Consider the following 18839-nt stretch of genomic DNA (forward strand, 5'->3'; position numbering starts at 1 on the left):
AGAATGAGTTTCATTCTGTGCCATTTCAGTCATCATTGAGTCTGTGTCATGTACTTGGCACCATCTCCTGGTGGCCATAAATAGTCTGCCCAAATATGAAGGACAATCACCACTGGTTGGAGCAATCTGAACCTCTCCGATTGGTTTAGCGTTCCATGATGCTACAGCATTTCTGCTGATGTCATCTGATTCAGGAAAGTGTTTGTAGACAGATAGCAAGATGCCAGATAGCCAGATGCTGTGTGCACATTGGGCTTCATGTGGGTTATCTAATGATCTATGTATCCGATTACTTTGTGAGTGGGCTCGTTTTAAAGAAAATTGCCTCATCTAAGTAATGGTATGTGATATTTTATGTTCTGTTTATTTTTCGTGAAGTTACATTCGAAAACGTGGCAGATGAGCAACACCTGTCCACATAAAACATGTACATATGTCAAAGACATATACTTAGCTATTACTCGCTATATTTTTGTCTGTGAGTAAAACAAATAGGCTGGTTGTATTCTACTCTTTAAGAGCTTTATTTGATGAGTTTGGTGTTTTTACAGATTACAATAATATGTACAGTTAATAAGTTATCAAAATGGAACACTTCTAATTTGTCTGCAAATTTCAAAGCACTTGTTCAGTTTTGGTCATAATGTCTGCATGCATTGTAAAGTAGAGCTTCTAAGCTTTAAAATGATACCTATTTTGTGTTGGTCAAGACTGTAGTTATTAACATTTTGATAATTATTTTTTCTTATGGGCCCATCTGAGCTTAAAGGGTTAAGTAGCATTGGGAAGTCTTATTTACATTATTGACTAAAATTAGGTTTAGGATAATTCAAACAGTTCTTTTCATAGGAACACTTCACTTAGTAGTGTTCGTAGAAGTCCCTATGTTGCATTTTACATTTATTTATTTATTTATTTTGGGGTGGGGGGGTGGGGGGGGGCAAAATAAATATTTAAATACTGATGTGTATTTTTAGTAATGTGTAGTGCAGCTGACTACTTTTGTAAAGGGTAGCTTGACTCTTTTAACTAGTTTTAATTATTTGTAGCTTGGCAAGCTTTATGTGTCTAAAATCTCTCTTCTGATTCACAGGTAAACTGGAGCATTTTGAGATCCCAAAGAAAATCTGTCTGAGTGCTGAGCCGTGGACGCCAGAGACGGGCCTGGTTACCGACGCTTTCAAACTCAAACGCAAGGAACTGAAAATGCACTATCAGGACGATATTGAGAGGATGTACGGTGGCAAGTGAATGCCAGCAGGGTGATGTGGGGGGAGGGATGGGGGTTTAGGACACACCATACCACAATGCCTATACATGCGAAAACAACCCACAATCCCCTGCCTTCATGCACCCTGGGATACTAGAATATTGTTTGATTTCGGTTTGACTAAAATAAACGGAGAGGGAATGGTGCAAGAGCATACCCCACCTGCTGGAGCAGGTACTGAATAACAAAAAATGGACTACTGGATTGTCATTTCTGAAGATGACCTACAAGAGTGACCTCCTGGGAGACACAATATACAACCTACAGACTGTGAGACTTTTGGAACCTACCCACTCCGCTTCCCTCTCTCTCATTGTTTTTCACACGCCCCCAGCCCCGCTCTCACATTGTACTGCAGGCGGATATGAGCTTGATGACTCCACCCTAACTGCAAAGCGGTCACACTGAATTTTCATCCAGTTCTATGCAGGGAAGTTTTTACACTTTGGTGATACTTCTTTTTTTTCTTTCTTTCTTATGTGTTTTGAATGCTTCTCTTCTTGTATTACTTCAAATGTTACGTTTTCATGAAATACAACTTTGGTCTTTTGTGTTTGTATTTTGTTACTTTAAACATTTCTGGTTTACCTGTATCCAAAGGCTGTTATTGTTGCCCTGTGTAGGAGTTAATTAGACACAGTGAGTGGTGTAGTTCAGGTGCTGATGCACATTGAGAACTATGTACCTAGAAAAGTAGCAGAGAATTCTAATAATCCCAGAGAGCTGTTCTAATGCTGCAGCAAGTTGTTTTAATATTGCAGGGAGCTGTTCAAATGTCGCAGAGAGCAGTCTTTACCCAGAAAGCTGTTTCAATGCTTGGAAGAGCAGTGTAATGCTTCAGAGAGCTTTTCTGATGATGCGGAGCACAGTCTTAGCTCTCCGTAGCATTAGAACTGATATCTGGGTTGTTATATGACAGCAAAGAGCAATCTAATCCTGTAGAGAACAGTTCTGATGCTGCAGGAAGCAGTGCTGATGCTGCAGGTAGCAGTTCTGATGCTGCAGGGAGAAGTCTTAACCCAGAGCACTATTCTAATTCTACGAAGAGCTATTCTATGACAGCGAAGAGCAATCTAATGCTGTATAGAGCAGTTCTGATGCTGCAAGGATCTGTTTGATGCTGCAGACCGCAGTCTTAACCCACAGAGTTGTTCTAATGCTATGAAGAGCTGTTCTGTGACTGCGAAGAGCAATCTAATGCTGTAGAGAGCTGTTCTGATGCTGCAGGGAGGAGTGTTGACACAAAGTACTATTCTAATGCTACGAGGAGCTATTCTATGACAGCGAGGAGCAATTTAATGCTATAGAGAGCAGTTCTAATGCTTCACGGAACATGTGAACTGCACTCTGATGCTACAGAACGCAGCTCTAACCCAGAGAGCTGTTCTTATGCTGCAAGGAGCAGTTTTGATGCTGCAGAGAGCTGTTATGTGACAGCGAAGAGCAATCAAATGCTGTAGAGAGCTGTTCTGATGCTGCAAGGAGCAGTGCTGATGCTGCAGGTAGCAGTTCTGATGCTGCAGGGAGAAGTCTTAACCCAGAGCACTATTCTAATTCTACGAAGAGCTATTCTATGACAGCGAAGAGCAATCTAATGCTGTATAGAGCAGTTCTGATGCTGCAAGGATCTGTTTGATGCTGCAGACCGCAGTCTTAACCCACAGAGTTGTTCTAATGCTATGAAGAGCTGTTCTGTGACTGCGAAGAGCAATCTAATGCTGTAGAGAGCTGTTCTGATGCTGCAGGGAGGAGTGTTGACACAAAGTACTATTCTAATGCTATGAGGAGCTATTCTATGACAGCGAGGAGCAATTTAATGCTATAGAGAGCAGTTCTAATGCTTCACGGAACATGTGAACTGCGCTCTGATGCTACAGAACGCAGCTCTAACCCAGAGAGCTGTTCTTATGCTGCAAGGAGCAGTTTTGATGCTGCAGAGAGCTGTTATGTGACAGCGAAGAGCAATCAAATGCTGTAGAGAGCTGTTCTGATGCTGCAAGGAGCAGTGCTGATGCTGCAGGTAGCAGTTCTGATGCTGCAGGGAGAAGTCTTAACCCAGAGCACTATTCTAATTCTACGAAGAGCTATTCTATGACAGCGAAGAGCAATCTAATGCTGTATAGAGCAGTTCTAATGCTGCAAGGATCTGTTTGATGCTGCAGTCCGCAGTCTTAACCCACAGAGTTGTTCTCATGCTATGAAGAGCTGTTCTGTGACTGCGAAGAGCAATCTAATGCTGTAGAGAGCTGTTCTGATGCTGCAGGGAGCAGTGTTGACACAAAGTACTATTCTAATGCTACGAGGAGCTATTCTATGACAGCGAGGAGCAATTTAATGCTATAGAGAGCAGTTCTAATGCTTCACGGAACATGTTTTAACCCAGAGAGCTGTTCTTATGCTGCAAGGAGCAGTTTTGATGCTGCAGAGAGCTGTTATGTGACAGCGAAGAGCAATCAAATGCTGTAGAGAGCTGTTCTGATGCTGCAGAGCGCAGTCTTAACCCAGAAAGCTGTTCTAATGCTGCAGAGAGCTGTTCTAATGCTATTCTGATGCTGCAGAGCGCAGTCTTAGCCCATAGAGCTGTTCTGTGACAGCAAAGAGCAATCTAATGCTGGAGAGAGCAGTTCTGATGCTGCAAGGAGCTGTTCTGATCCTGCAGAGTGCAGTCTTAAACCATAGAGCTGTTTTAATGCTGCAAAGAGCTGTTTTGAGAGTTTTGAGCAGCTTTCCACAGCATTAGAAGTCAGGGCAACTTTAACAGTATTCTGACTTATTACTCCCCTTCAGCGACACTATCCAAACTATGTGTATTTAGGTTCACTTCAGTGAGTTGGCGTCCACCCATGTTTATGGGCACTTTATGTGTGCGCACTTTGCATTAACAGACCTCTTAATATCTTTTGACAACTTACTTCTGGAAAAAAGCTTGAGATTAATTTCTCATACATCTCTGGTGTCCCACATTGCTTTACTCATCACTACAGGGCCAACCAGATCACACAAGAAATACAACCAGTGTATTATTCTTTGAACTCCATTTGTAAAGCCTTTAAACTTATTCCTTTAAAATGTCATGTGATTTTATGATCTCAGCCATTGTGTTGCGTGAATGTTTTGCAAGGGAACCAAGTGTGATCAGACTCGAGATGCAGTGCAGTGTTTGTGTACAATTTTTGTTTTCCTAAAAAGCCATTATATATATATATTTCTTTATTCTTTTTTTTGTTTGTTTGTTTTTTTGTTTTTGTTTATTTGAGTAAGCGTTATATTGTGATATATACGATAAGTGATATCAAGGAAAATTATGAACTGAATGTGCAATATAATTATGTATTCTGGACTATGTAAATTGAAAATCACAGGCCGGCCCCAAGAGCATGAATGTCACCAAACTCTTTACTGTAACGGAAGGGACACATTTATTCTGCTTTGGACTGTGCAGATCACTCATTACTTACACAATTTTCGATTTGACAACTGATGCAGTATGATTTGTATTTGACTTTGCATGATTCAGGAGATGTAAACCAAACCATTAAGCTTCGACTAAGAACATAGTGAATTGCGAACATTAATGGATGTGGCATTTTGCAAATACGGGGCAAATGTTTTCTAAATCTTAACATTTATTCATTATTATTTATGTGAAGATGTATTGTAACTGATCATTTTCAGCACTTAACATTTTCAAGGCAAATAGTTCAAAATATTTGGATTTGTTTTGTTTTTTTATGTTCTCTTGATTCCTTTAGAATTTTAGTTTAAGTTTTTGTTTAAAGAAACACTCCAGCTCATGACATAAAGCTCTTTACTGAATGTTTTTATTTTTTATTGTTTTCCTAAAAGGAACTTGAAGGCAAATGGTGTTGCAATTTAAGACAGGTCTGCCTTTACTCGATCAAAGATGTTGATTGCTTTTTTTTTTTTTTTTTTTTTACACAGTGGAAATTAAATGTGGTTTATAGGAATTTATACTTTTGATAATTTATTTCTGTCTTCAAGATCAGGGAGTGACTCATCCCCCTCTTTTAGCTGCTGTACACTCCGCTAGCACTCCGCTTACTTCGATTGTGTGCGAGTTAAATCCTGCTATGTCACTAGTTCCAGCTACAAGCAGCTGGCCAATAAACTCTTAGTGCAGAGAGAGCTCCACCTTACACCGATCAGCCACAACATTAAAACCACCTGCCTAATATTGTGTAGGTCCCCCTCGTGCCGCCAAAACAGAGCCAACTCGCATCTCAGAATAACATTCTGAGATGCTATTCTTCTTACCACAATTGTACAGAGCGGTTATCTGAGTTACCACAGACTATGTCAGTTAGAACCAGTCTGGCCATTCTGTGTTGACCTCTCTCATCAACAAGGCGTTTCTGTCAACAGAACTGCCGCTTACTGGATGTTTTTTGTTTTTGGCACCATTCAGAGTAAATTCTAGAGACTTTTGTGTGTGAAAATCCCAGGAGATCAGCAGTTACAGAAATACTCAAACCAGCCCATCTGGCACCAACAATCATGCCACGGTCCAAATCACTGAGATCACATTTTTTTCCCCATTCTGATGGTTGATGTGAACATTAACTGAAGCTCCTAACCCGTATCTGAATGATTTTATGCACTACACTGCTGCCACACAATTGGCTGATTAGATTATTGCATGGATGATTGTTGGTGCCAGATATGGTGCCTAATATCTACACAATATTAGGCAGGTGGTTTTAATGTTGTGGCTGATCTGTGTATTTCTACTGATTTTGGGAGAATTGTAATTTGATTACTGTATTGGTATGTCACTCATGGCCTTGGCAACAACAATATTATTCTGAAATATCTAACCCTGAAAGTAGTGCATTTAGCTTCAGGATTTAAAAGCTGTTTAGCCAGGAACTTTTAACGTCAGGTCATTCAGGTGGACCATCAGAGGATGATTTTGATCAGTTCATAATATACAGCTGATCAACTTTGTTTGATTTGGTGGATTCATTCTCTCTCCTTGTATAACCCACTGTAAATATGACTGTTGACATTAGCAGATGTAAAACCTTTAAATATGTCAAATCTTTGTTACTGAGCAGGTCTGGGGTCTTTTCTCCTCTGTGGGTGAAGTTACTGTGTTATGACACAGTTTATTCGCAATTTGGCCTTGAAAGTATGTCATAAGGAATAAAGTTTTGTGAGTCTTCTGTGGGTTTCATTATTGAGGGTTTATTGTATTTAATATATTTAATATTTATATAGATATATAGAATAGAAGACAGAATGATGGGTTTTAAAATTGCATTTGTGTGAGAAGTCAAATGAAACGCAAAAGATGAAAGTGAGGTAAAAAATGAACAGTAGTGTTCTTTTACCAAAATGAAAAGGGAAAATTTGAAAAAACATTTGAAAAGAAAACATCTCATAGTGAGGATCTCAAAGCAATCTGCAAACAAACACTAACAGCAAATACTTTTTTTTATGCCTTAGAGTGTAAACAGTCTTTTGACACGTTTAGTCAAGTGATTTAAAGATGCGCTGATGTGCTTTTAATCCAACACAGGTTGAATCTATTTCTATCCCTATCTCTCTCTTCAAAGTGGTGTTTTTTCTGTATATATGTATGTGAATATGAACTACCTTAGGTGGAGCACATAACAGTTATTCACCAGTAGGTGTCAGTGTGAGATAACACCCATATCTACTGTACTTGTAGCCTGTTTAATAATGAGCAAGAATCAAACAATTGCTCTTGATCCTTTTGAACAGTCCTTAAATACAATTCAGAACTGAGAAACTAGCCATTGAAGACTTCAACGGTTTTTTAAACTCTCTTAAATTCCTGACTAATAGGATTATGTTGTCTGTAAACATTTTTATGAACAAAAGTAACTTTTGGCATGTAATATTGTTAAATGCAGATGCCATATTCCAAAATGTTGTAAACCATTCAAATTTAATAGCAAAAATAACAAAATGTTGTTAACTACATTGAAGCTACTTAAGAGGACAATAGATGTACAATATATAGCCCTTAGGCTAACTATCTGATGATATAATTTAATCAAGAGACACATTGTTTTCTGGCACAAAAACAATGGGGACACTAATACAACTACAACTAATACTGAATAGGCCTACAACTAATTTATCAAACAAAAACATAGTAATGAACAGTAGTATTTAATACAATTTTAGCTATAAAAACTAGACCTAAACTACTTCGCCGGGTCCAAGGTTTCGAATCGGAGAATCGTTGTTTGAATCTGTTCATTTACATGAACCGTCCCATTGAACCGATTCAATATAATGACTCAGACTTTCCAAGGCTGCAGTTTAGGACGAACTAGTCTCGCGACTTGACTTGAACAGCAAAGAGGCTTGTTCGAGATGCCAAACGCCTCGCCTTGAAAGTGGACGAGAGTAGACGGCTGCAGTCAAGGGAGGAGTGAATCAAGAGCTGTCAAGTCGGACAGTTCTCACTTCTCGTAGTGGATCAGACATCTACGAGATCAAAGGCAGGTATCGCGGGATTCACATTCATGCGCTATTGCTGATAAAGTGGATATAAATATGATGAAAAACATATTCAGTGTAGGCTACATGTTATTTAATTTCGCCAATAAGACGTGTCTTTCCATCCATTTATAGTTTAATAAAGACACGTATTTTAGGTTTTTCAGAAATATGATACAAAATCACACATCCCATTCAAAGATCACGCTGTCAGAGTGTTGGGAATATTCACAGATAATTTATACACATAAAAATTATGATATTAGAGATTAAAAAAAAAAATTTTAGAAGATAACGAAACATCACGATTGTTTAAGCCAATGAACATTAAGCTGTGTTGTCAGCAAGTCATTTCCCATCATGTACAACTCGGAAAATCAACTGCACCGCCTGCCTGCTACAGCTGCGGCCACCTCACTCTCGCAGGAAATTTTCAGACATAGTCGTTATGACATCACAGTAAGTCGGACAGATTTCTAACCGGCATGCACCTGCCGGTGATCACCGATGATCGGTTCTGCGCAGAAGTTGCTCATCTCGAACAAGCCTAAGGTCTGGGGTCTATCGCAGCTAATATTGGCAACGAACTGCCCACTTAGGCAGGAAAAGACATGTAACTGGCATGTAAAGCGACCAGTCACAGTCTGATTTGTCATTACGTGATGTTTAGAGGTGGGGTTATCAGAGATGGCCCATCAGAGATGGCTCATACCATAATAAAAGAACGGCATTGGAAAATAAATAATTTATATAATGGTGTGCAAATCTCCACGAGCGATTGCACAGAAAATACACGGGAAAATAGCGGAAAATGTGTAACGAGTGTAAGCCATGATTTTGCTGTCATGGCGCCGCGGATGGCCACCTCGGTATGGAGCTCTCCAGTTCTTTTGTTGTTTTTGTTTGTTTGTCTTGTGTTTAGTGATTTATTTCAGATCAGTTTTACCAGAGACGAGCTGCCGAATATTCGGCAGCACACACCAGACAATCTGTTACCGGTTTTTGATTATTCGGATGTTTTGCTGGATATTTTAGTTGGAGGAGCAGTGGTGCTGTACAAGTGCATTAAAAGACACAAATGAGGGAAGCGAGCTGGCGCACTGGTCAAGCTCTGACAGCGCGGCTTTCGAACCGAGCTGCCAAGCATCCATCTAGAGAATCTCCACTGTCTTCCTAACAAAACGGACAAATTACTTCTCCTCACCTGCAAAAATAAAGACTTTGCAAATTCTGCTACATTGTGCTTCATGGAAACCTGGCTGAGTGAAACCATTCTGAACAGCGCATTACATCTACCGGGCTTCCAGCTGTTCAGGGCGTATCGCACCGCAGAGTTAACGGGGAAAACGAGAGGTGGTGGAACGTGTTTTTTACATCAACGAATGTTGGTGTACAGATGTAACAACGCTGAAGAAGATGTGCTGTCCTAACTTAGAGGCACTCTTCATAAACTGTTAGCCTTTCTACTTGCCGCAGGAGTTTTCCTCATGTATTCTTGTGTGTTTTTATTCCTCCACATGCGTGAGCGCAGCGCTGCAACAGCTGGCTGATTAGATCACAGACATGGAGCAACAATACCCAGACACACTTATGATTATTCTTGGGGATTTTAACAAGGCAAATCTCACACGTGAACTGCCCAAATATAGACAGCACATTACATGCCCCAACAGAGACAGAAATACAATGGATCATTGCTACACAACAATAAAGGATGCATATCGCTCTGTCCCTCGAGCAGCTTTGGGACTCTCTGATCACTGTCTGGTTCATCTTCTTCCGATCTACAGGCAGAAACTAAAATCAGCTAAACCTGTAGTAAGGACGGTAAAGATATGGACCAATGAAGCAGAGCTGGAACTAAAAGTTTGCTTTGACTGCACTGATTGGAATGTTTCTGAGGCTGCAGCCACAGACCTGGACAAGCACACAGATACTGTGACATCATATATCAGTTTCTGTGAGGATATGTGCATTCCTACTAGGACTTATTTAACAAACAACAATGACAAACCATGGTTTACAGCAAAATTCAGGCAGCTTCATCAGGCCAAAGAGGACGCTTACAGAAGTGTGGATAAAATCTTGTATAATCAGGTCAAAAACAGACTGACAAAGGAGATCAGAGAGGCTAAAAGAAGCTATTCTGAAAAGCTGAAAAAACAGTTTTCAGCTAACAACCTGCATCAGTGTGGAGAGGCCTGAAATACTTTACCAAATACAAGACACCATCCCCAACACTGTAGGGAATCAACAATTGGCTGATGACCTAAATGTGTTTTACCGTAGATTTGAAAAGCCCAGTCTCACCCCACACCCACTCTGACCTTCACAGCACACAAACATTTACACCTCCTGCAACCCCACTCCTCACCTCTCCTGCTACTCTACCTGCACTTAAGATCTGTGAAGAGGATGTGTGCCAGGTCTTCTGGAAACAGAAGACAAGAAAAGCACAGGGCCCAGATGGTGTTTCACCCACTAGTCTAAAATCCTGTGCTGACCAGCTGGCCCCCATTTTCACACACATCTTCAACAGATTACTGGAGCAGTGTGAAGATCCCTGCTGCTTCAAATGCTCCACAATCATCCCCGTCCCAAAGAAACCCAATGTTGTGAACTTTACTCGTGCTTCCACCCGTACCAGCACAAACTAGGCTCTTGGAAATCCTGTAGAAGTCAGCCAATTAGATTTGGTCTGACTGGACTGAGAAAGCGTTTCCAATTTTGTGTGCTATATGCGTCAGACGGTTAGTACACAGACTGTGGGCGTGCCGTCGGATTCTTAACTGCTTTTCTAGAATGATTTGGACTTTCCAATGATATATTAAAGAGAGGCAGGACAGTTTAGGACGAAAGTATTCTCTAGAATGATTTGTACTTTCCAATGCTACATATTAAAGAGAGGAAGGACCGTTTAGGACGAACCGATTCTGTTACATTCTACACATCAGAGAAAGGACACTAGTTAAGGAGAGTGTTTTTGTCGCTGAATGTCCGTCAGTGAGCGCAAAATATACGCAATTTAAAGCAATGATGTAGTGCTTGATCACACAACACAGATACTTCCCTTTATCCACTGTTCCAGTACCCTAGAATCGGTCACATAATGCCGACTCACTGAGAAGTGCCATCTCTTAACAGATGTGTTTATATTCCCTTGTGACACGACCGGAAGTGTGTTACGTCAGCAGCATGCGAGACCCGGGATCACGTCCTACATTGAAACCCAGAAGTAATCGAATTTGCATAATTAGTGACGAACGTGTTTTGGATGTTGCTTTTTTCCCCGTAACATTACATTTTTACTCTACTGATGGTTAGGTTTAGGTTGGGGGGTTAAGTTTGTAAAATATGCATTCCTCTTCATTGTATTAAATTCTGTACAGCTGAAAACAACTATCTTTACAACTTGTTTTTGGCACACCTCAGTGGACATTTCACCTGGAAATTGGAGCTCAAACGTGCCCATATGAACAACAACATTTGGGCACTGTTTCTAATTTCGGTAAGAAGAGACTGATTTAGGCTAAAGTAAAGTCAACCTACTTTTTCAGATTTCACTGGGTCATGCTACTGAAAAATGTAATGTTATTAGCGCCACTTCTTCTAGTTAAGATCAGTCTGTTTACTCCCTAACACTGGTTTTGAATAGCCTAGAAGTTTTTTATATACAAATCCTGCCTCCATGGCCTTGCTTTGTTGACGTCAAATGTTTCAATCTGTACTCTTTTCTTTAAACATCAGGGGCTTGAAGTCTCAGATGATGTGCAACATTCAGGGTTGCAAGTTGCTGCTTCTAAAGCTAAGCTATGCACGACCAGAGTCAATTAAACAAGTCAGTCCCTTGGACAAGTTTCAGTGTCCATGGAAACCAAGGCCACAAGTCTACTGCGGATGTCTTTTGTAGAGTTCATCAGTACAGAGATAAAGATGGAGAATACAAAGAAATTCTTTGAAACTTGGAGACCAACATGCACCATAAAGTCAGTGTAGCCGAGGTCTGCTGAATGGCTTTATAAGATGTCATATTGAAAAGATAAAATAAAATATATTTAATTAAAAAGAATGATTCAAGCACAATACAGCTGAGGATCAGAAACAGATTCCTACAAAATGACTCAGTTGTACACTGTTCATACTACATCAAACCTCAAATTTCATGCTGGTACCATCAATACATGACTAAATAAAGCTCTCCAGAACATTCATTAAACAGATAATAAAAAAAAAGAATGAACAACAGACTGAACTAACAACAGATCAAATGAATGAAAGATCGAACAAAACTTCAAACTACCGAAAGAATGAATAAACAATTGATTGAATGATAGAATGAACGGAAAATCAAATGATAGAACAAACTATAGATCAAATGGCAGAATGAACAATAGATCAAATTATCAAACAAATGATAGAATGAACAATACGATGAATGATAGAATGAAATAGAGAACAAATGATAGAATGAATGAATGTTTGAATAAATGATAGAACGAACAAACAATAGATTTAATGATACAACCAATAGAACAAACAAATGATAGAACAAAAATATACTGAACAATAGAACGAATGATAGAATGAACAGTAGAACAAACAAATGATAGATCGAAAGATAGAACGAACAAACAAATGAACGATAGATAGACAGATAGATAGATAGATAGATAGATAGATAGATAGATAGATGTAAATGTACACTACATGCGCAGTTGACTTTGCTCAAAACAATACATACTCAATATACACAAGCATTGGTGACGTTATTGGTGACTAACATTTAAGCATATCTTCTAGCTATTGTTACGCAAAATATGAAAATTGTGTTTAAAATATTATAATGGACAAATTTTGGTATGAATACATGTAAGGCTCTTTGACTCAAACTTGGCTGCAAATAACAAAAAAGGGAAATGTATTATCATAAAATCCACCGGGAGCTGTGGTAAACATGGATCACTGCCAAATGCATTATCATTCAGCCAGTTTCAATTTATGACAAATTCTCAGAAGCCATACAGTCAGTCTCCCTTTCCCTATCTCTAATATTCTGTATTTATAATGTGCATCTTTTGCTCCAGACCTTTATGAATATGGTGTTATCCACAGATCCTTTACAGTTAAATAAATCCACAGATAATTTACTGTTCAAAAAAAAAACCCCATTAATAAAACTTCCACTTTATCAACCACAGCTGTCAATATTGCGAATCAGTTTCAATGTCTCTTTTCTCCTGCATTCATACAAACACCATTGATCTCGCTGACTGTAAACAGATACATACATACTGGCACATGCATGCACACAAACATGTCACAACACATACAATTACAACTGCAGTTCATCATTAGTTTTCAGAATCAAGTGGATACTTTGGCCATTAAATACAGTGAAGTTGGGTGTGAAGGTATGTGTGTATGTGCGTGTGCTGGTGAGAGAGAAAGCAGACTGACTGTCTGTTTGCTATTCTCCAACTTTGTATCTGGCAGTTGAGAGATGAAGAATGACACATAGAAGAAAACTGATAAACAAAATAATAATCAGGGGAACCTTAGACTGACACCTGCACAAAAACAAAAACATTAATACATAAATGATAACCTGTATACACACACACACACACACACACACACACATACATCGACAGAATGTGGTGGGCACATGCTCATGAGTCAGTGTTGCTCTGTCTATCTCTTCATCAATTTTAATTTAGTGTGCTTTAATGGCATGACAAATACCTGAACATTTGTATTGCCAAAGTGTTCATCGCTTTGCTTTAGACACATTCACATGTTTTTTTTTCCCATTTTATCATCCACCGCACAAGAGTCAGATTGCATTGAAAAGTAATAGCACACCTCTTTCACGTCTGTAGCACAAATGGTGCAGAATGAGTTATGTGTTGAGATTTAACACTTAGGCTTAGGGGTCTGATGAAATGTCTATCAAATTTTTGTGGTAATCAACATTTTGCCACAAATTTTGTTGATTGAGCTTAACTTGTTTTGAACCCTGAATATTCCTTTAAAGGGATAGTTCAACCAAAAAAGAAAAATCTGTCACCATTCACTTACCCTCATATTGTTCCAAACCCATATGACTGTCTTTTTCTAGTAATTTGCCTCATAGTCTTAATAGTGTTAGTGTTTGACTAACTGGGGCCCAGGTCAGGAAGCAGAGAGACTGGCTAAACCGAACGTCTGCTAGCTGCCTTGAGACGTCACACAGGTCAATAACATGTTGATAATGCAGCAATTCTGCCAGAGAGCAATGACATCTCAGATCATTACCACATCTCTTGCATGTTGCATCTCTTAGCTAAGGTCACTCAATCAACAACACGTTATTGATCGGGTAGAACTATTCTTTCGATGACTAAAGATTGATACACTTATAATCTTCCACATCTGTCTAAAGTATTCCAATATGCCAAAAAGTTCAGAAGAACTTGATGTAGTCACTGAAAATATGGATATAGTCTTTTCTAGCACTCTAGATAGTGTCGCCCCCCTTCAATTAATGAAAGTTAAAGAGAAAAGCCTGGCACCGTAGTACAATGATCACATTCATGTTCTCAAGAGAGCGGCTCAGAAAATGAAGTGCAGTCACCTTTGACTTGCTCACTGGGGGCCTAAAACCAAATAATTTTTAAAGCATGACACATTTTTCATTTAAATTGCTCAATGAGGACTTTAAGACATTACAGCCTAATTTTCTGTAAAGCTGCTTTGAAACGATGTGTGTTGTGAAAAACACTATACAAATAAAAATGATAACTTTTTTGTGTGAATGATGACTGAATTTACATTTTTGGTATAGTATAGTATAGCATATTTTTGGGATATCAGTTTGGTATAACATTGTGTGTTCTGTTGGAGTGTGTAAGAATGTGTATGTGTGTGTGTGTGGTTGGAGATATAGATATGTCTAGTATACAGTATGAGTCATCACTGAGTATATTTATAGCCCCTCCACCGAGAAGGAGGGAAAAGGAGAGAGAGAGAGAGAGAGAGAGAGATGTATACAGAACAGGCAGCTCTGTGTATGTGTGGGAAGGAAAAGTCTAATAAGAAACTCGATGTGTGGCCAAACTCTGGCAGTTTTAGTATTATGACAGGGCAGTCACCCCTTTCTCTTCCATATCCATGCTTCATCTGCCTCTCTCTCTGCCTTTCTGTCTGTGCAGTGTGCTGGTCCTGATGTAGAGCCGGATGGTTTTAATGAACATAGCAGCTCCAACTGTGCTTGGCTATGCAAGCAAAGGTCATTTTCTTCTCTCTTTTCACCCTTTTTTCTCTTTAAATGGTTTCTTTCTCTTTATCTTAGAAGTGTGATTCATTAAAGGTGTGAAAACTGTCTGGTCTTCGTTTCATACAAACACTCTCACACACACAGACACACACACACACACACACACAAATGTGAGTTAGCTCATTTCATGACTGTTTATAATTATAACCATATCTGTGATATTCTGTAACATGCATCCAATTCACACAATCTGCCATAATAACAACAGTAAGTTCAAGCCGGTTTGCGTGGGCAAGTGGGTGTGACAGTGGAAATGCAACAAAAATATTAGATTTGTCCAACCTGCTGAAAATACCAACTTAGACCATCATGAATATCACTTAGGAAAAAAGGTTCCATGGTATTACAATATTTTTGGATATTGTACCATGGCATTACCTAATTGTGTGTATCAACCATTATAACTGGAAGGGACATGTCCCCACCCCCTCTACCCCACCTTTTTAAGGAAATAATGATATTTTATGAGTTGTGTTTTTGTTGTTCACCATGCAAAGAACAACACTGTAGCTGGCTGCATAAAACAACAACTTTAAATTCAAGTAGAAGCATCTGCCAAGCGGTATTCCTAATATGCCTAGGGCCAAAGTCCTAATTTGTGAAATTTTAAATAATACCAACGTATAGAAAGTCAGATTTTGTTCCAGGAGTGTTGGTTATTCATGTTTTTGAGATGTTACAGACATTACTTCAGAAATTAGCATAATTATTTCTGATTCCAAGTAATGTCCAGCATCATCCTGTCACTGTCAAGCATGTTAAAATAAAATATAGCATTATAAAATTCTGAATCTATGTACTGATTACCATTGTCCCATGTCTGCCAAACATGTTGAGTGGTCCAAACATCATCTGCAACCTGAAACTGAACTTTTGGTCGGATTTTAGGACTGAATGCACATAGCTGCATAGAAAGCTATAGGATGCTCCCTTGCTCACTATTTAGTGAATTATTTAACCTCCAGTGTGCTGTCTCTCTGCACTGGTCTCAGAAAAGTTCGAAATGCACCTTATTTTCATCCTAACTCCTTATAAAGCCTCTGAACACAACATTTTTCAGCTTTTGGATGAACCCATTTACTCTCAGTGTGAAAATGCACAGTAAATATATAGGAATGCATTTACTAATGTTAATGAATAGAATCAAAATGTATATTAAAATGAAGTGAAATGACCCACAGATGTGGTATTCAAAATAACCAACATGTTTTTCAACTTTTGAGGAAACACAGTGCCAATTTCTGTGTGCTGGCCTGAACTGATTTTTAAAGCGGCATATCAAACGAAACTAGAGACTCTACACTTTACAACCAAATAGGTTTCAATAAACAAACTTAAAGAGATTTCTTACCAGAGGCACTTTTTTGGCGCTGCGTCTGTAGGAGCGCTACATGGAAATCGATGGCATGCTGTTGTGTCACGTGACTCGGATGTTTATCCCTTAAATGACAGTCTAGAGTCATGTGAACAGTATTCAGTTGGTTTTTATTCCTTTAAATTATGCGTTGTGTATAGCGAAGCCAAAATACAATGTTCACGCATGTGGACGCGGGGTCGCACAAGGTTAAGGCAAGTCAGGTCACCCGGCACCATGTTCATAATGCCTCTGGGCAGCTATTTTCTATGGAAACAAGTACAGCTCCTATCTACTTGAATGGAGAAAAACAAACTCTCCAAAACCATTGGTCAAGATTACGAGCAAATAACATACTGTATTTCAAATTAGCAATACAATCGGACAACTATAGTATCATAAACTGTGCTTCTTTATCTCAGAACACACTTAAAAGTGTTAGTTTTCAGGCTGCTCCAGCTAATGCACATGCGTGTTTTCGATGAAAACTGACAGGCCATGTCTCTATCAAAAACGTGATTTGGCTCTTTTAATTGTAAGTCAGGACTTCTATTCCTAGAGGTGCCATACTAAGTGTTACGATTTCTCCCAATTATAAGTATACCAGTGACCCGTCTAATCCTATACTGTCTCTGCTAGCACCTACCTGTGAATCTGCAAATTATTTAATGCAACTGGGCAAATGTTATGTCACCTACTTAATATTTATGAGCTAAGTTGATAAGGTAAATATAATGTGTTCCCCAACTTTTCAGACTGATACCAGTAATACATGGTATTTTGACATTGTACATTGTAATAAAACCAGGGTATTCTTGAATGACTTTAATATGCTATTTAAATATCATGGTACAGTATATGAATATGGTAATCTTACAGTATATATCAAAGTAGCTTGGTATTAGCATCTTAAATACCATAATTTCACCCTTCTTTGTAAGGGTTACCCTGGTTTATGCTGATGTGGTGCTGGTTAGGGTTAAGGTGAGGCTTGTTAGCATGGTGTGGCAAACCTCTGCCTTTCCTACAAAGGAGGAACCGGAAGCCGGGTAAATATCCAAACGTAAGACATTTATTAACACTTTTCAGTGTACAACAAAACTGGATGCTTTTCAGCACCACATAAGATACACAAACTGCTTTTTAGCAGTCACGTGAAACACATTGACACACACACACATACAGACAGCTTTGTGCGTCTCTCTCTCTCTCTCTCTCTCTTGAACTGCGGCTCTGGCAACTCTTTATCTCTCTCCTGGCTGATTGCACTGATTCTCCCCCAGCCATCCATCCATATCACTCGGCCACGCCCTGCTCACCACACATGGTTTTACAAAGAAATCTTGTTGGTTAGGCCAGTGCCGGTCCTATCCCATTTGGCACCCTAGGCGAGACCCTCCAGTCAACCAAATAGGGTACTCCAAGGAACATGTCCAATAAACATGGTAATGGCTTGGTAACTTTGGTACTTTTAAGTGCTTTCATGTAATGTTAGTATTTTGATATACTTTTATTTAGAAAATGTATTGGCCTACAGTAGACAATCACTCTCAGGCTGCACTCACAAATTACCTTCATCACTGGCAAACGACTGAATAAAGTTGCAGGTTTTGTTTCAATGAATTGTAAGTAAATATCCACTTCATTTAGCGTTGTTTTTGTTCTCTGACTTCTAAAGCATCCCGTAACTGTTTAACTGCATGACAAAGCTCTTCAAATGATTCATCCTGCATGTTAGACAAATTTATTGAGAAGAACTGACTCAAAAGAGTGATTATTTCTTCACGTATCAGGCATCACTCCGATTCACAAGCCCCGCTGTAAGGGGGTTCGGTGGAAAGGAGGAGGCGAGAACCGGCTTGACAACTTAAATAATAATTTAATGAACAACTTAAACAAACACACAACCAAAAACCACACAGTATAGCTGCCTGCAATTCTCTCTCTCTAACTGTCATCCCCGGCCGCCTTTATCCCTCGTGCGCCCCATCAGGCTGATTGGGGACCGGGTGTGTCTCATTCCAACCCGGCCCCGCCCTCCTCGGCTCTACACTCCTTCCGGCGTTGCCTCAGGCCGGGGAGCCCCCAGCATGACGTACATCTCCCACCCTTCCTCTCCGGGGGGGTGTGCCTTACGCCCCGACTGCCGGCGGGTCATCCCCACCTTCCTCGACCTGGGAGGAGACAGGAGGGGAAAAACAACAAAACAAAATAGCGAGGGAAAGGCCAACACGGAGCGACAGAGAGAGAGAAAGGAGAGAGAGAAAAAGAAACTCACCGGTTCTCTGATGCGCCGTCGCGTGGTCCTCGATCACTACTCCACCCTCTCAGGCGGACTGCAGCCGCTCCTCCCCGGGCGGACCGGAGTCAGACCTCCGACCCCCAGCGGACAGAACGCCCCTCCGCGT

The 18839-nt window shown here is 39.7% G+C and overlaps 1 protein-coding gene across 1 annotated transcript in view; it reads left to right on the top strand.

The window, feature by feature from the left end:
- LOC127442067 (fatty acid CoA ligase Acsl3-like) overlaps nucleotides 1-6453 on the top strand; it is a 42951-nt gene extending 36498 nt beyond the window's left edge. Inside the window, exon 17 of the mRNA XM_051699783.1 lies at nucleotides 1094-6453. Within this exon, the coding sequence (XP_051555743.1) occupies nucleotides 1094-1251 (158 nt within the window). The 3' untranslated portion in view covers nucleotides 1252-6453. The remainder of the gene's footprint in view (nucleotides 1-1093) is intronic.
- The last annotated feature ends 12386 nt before the right edge of the window (nucleotides 6454-18839 follow it).

The sequence above is a fragment of the Myxocyprinus asiaticus genome, chromosome 6, assembly GCF_019703515.2.
Source record: "Myxocyprinus asiaticus isolate MX2 ecotype Aquarium Trade chromosome 6, UBuf_Myxa_2, whole genome shotgun sequence".
Classification (NCBI taxonomy): Eukaryota; Metazoa; Chordata; class Actinopteri; order Cypriniformes; family Catostomidae; genus Myxocyprinus; species Myxocyprinus asiaticus.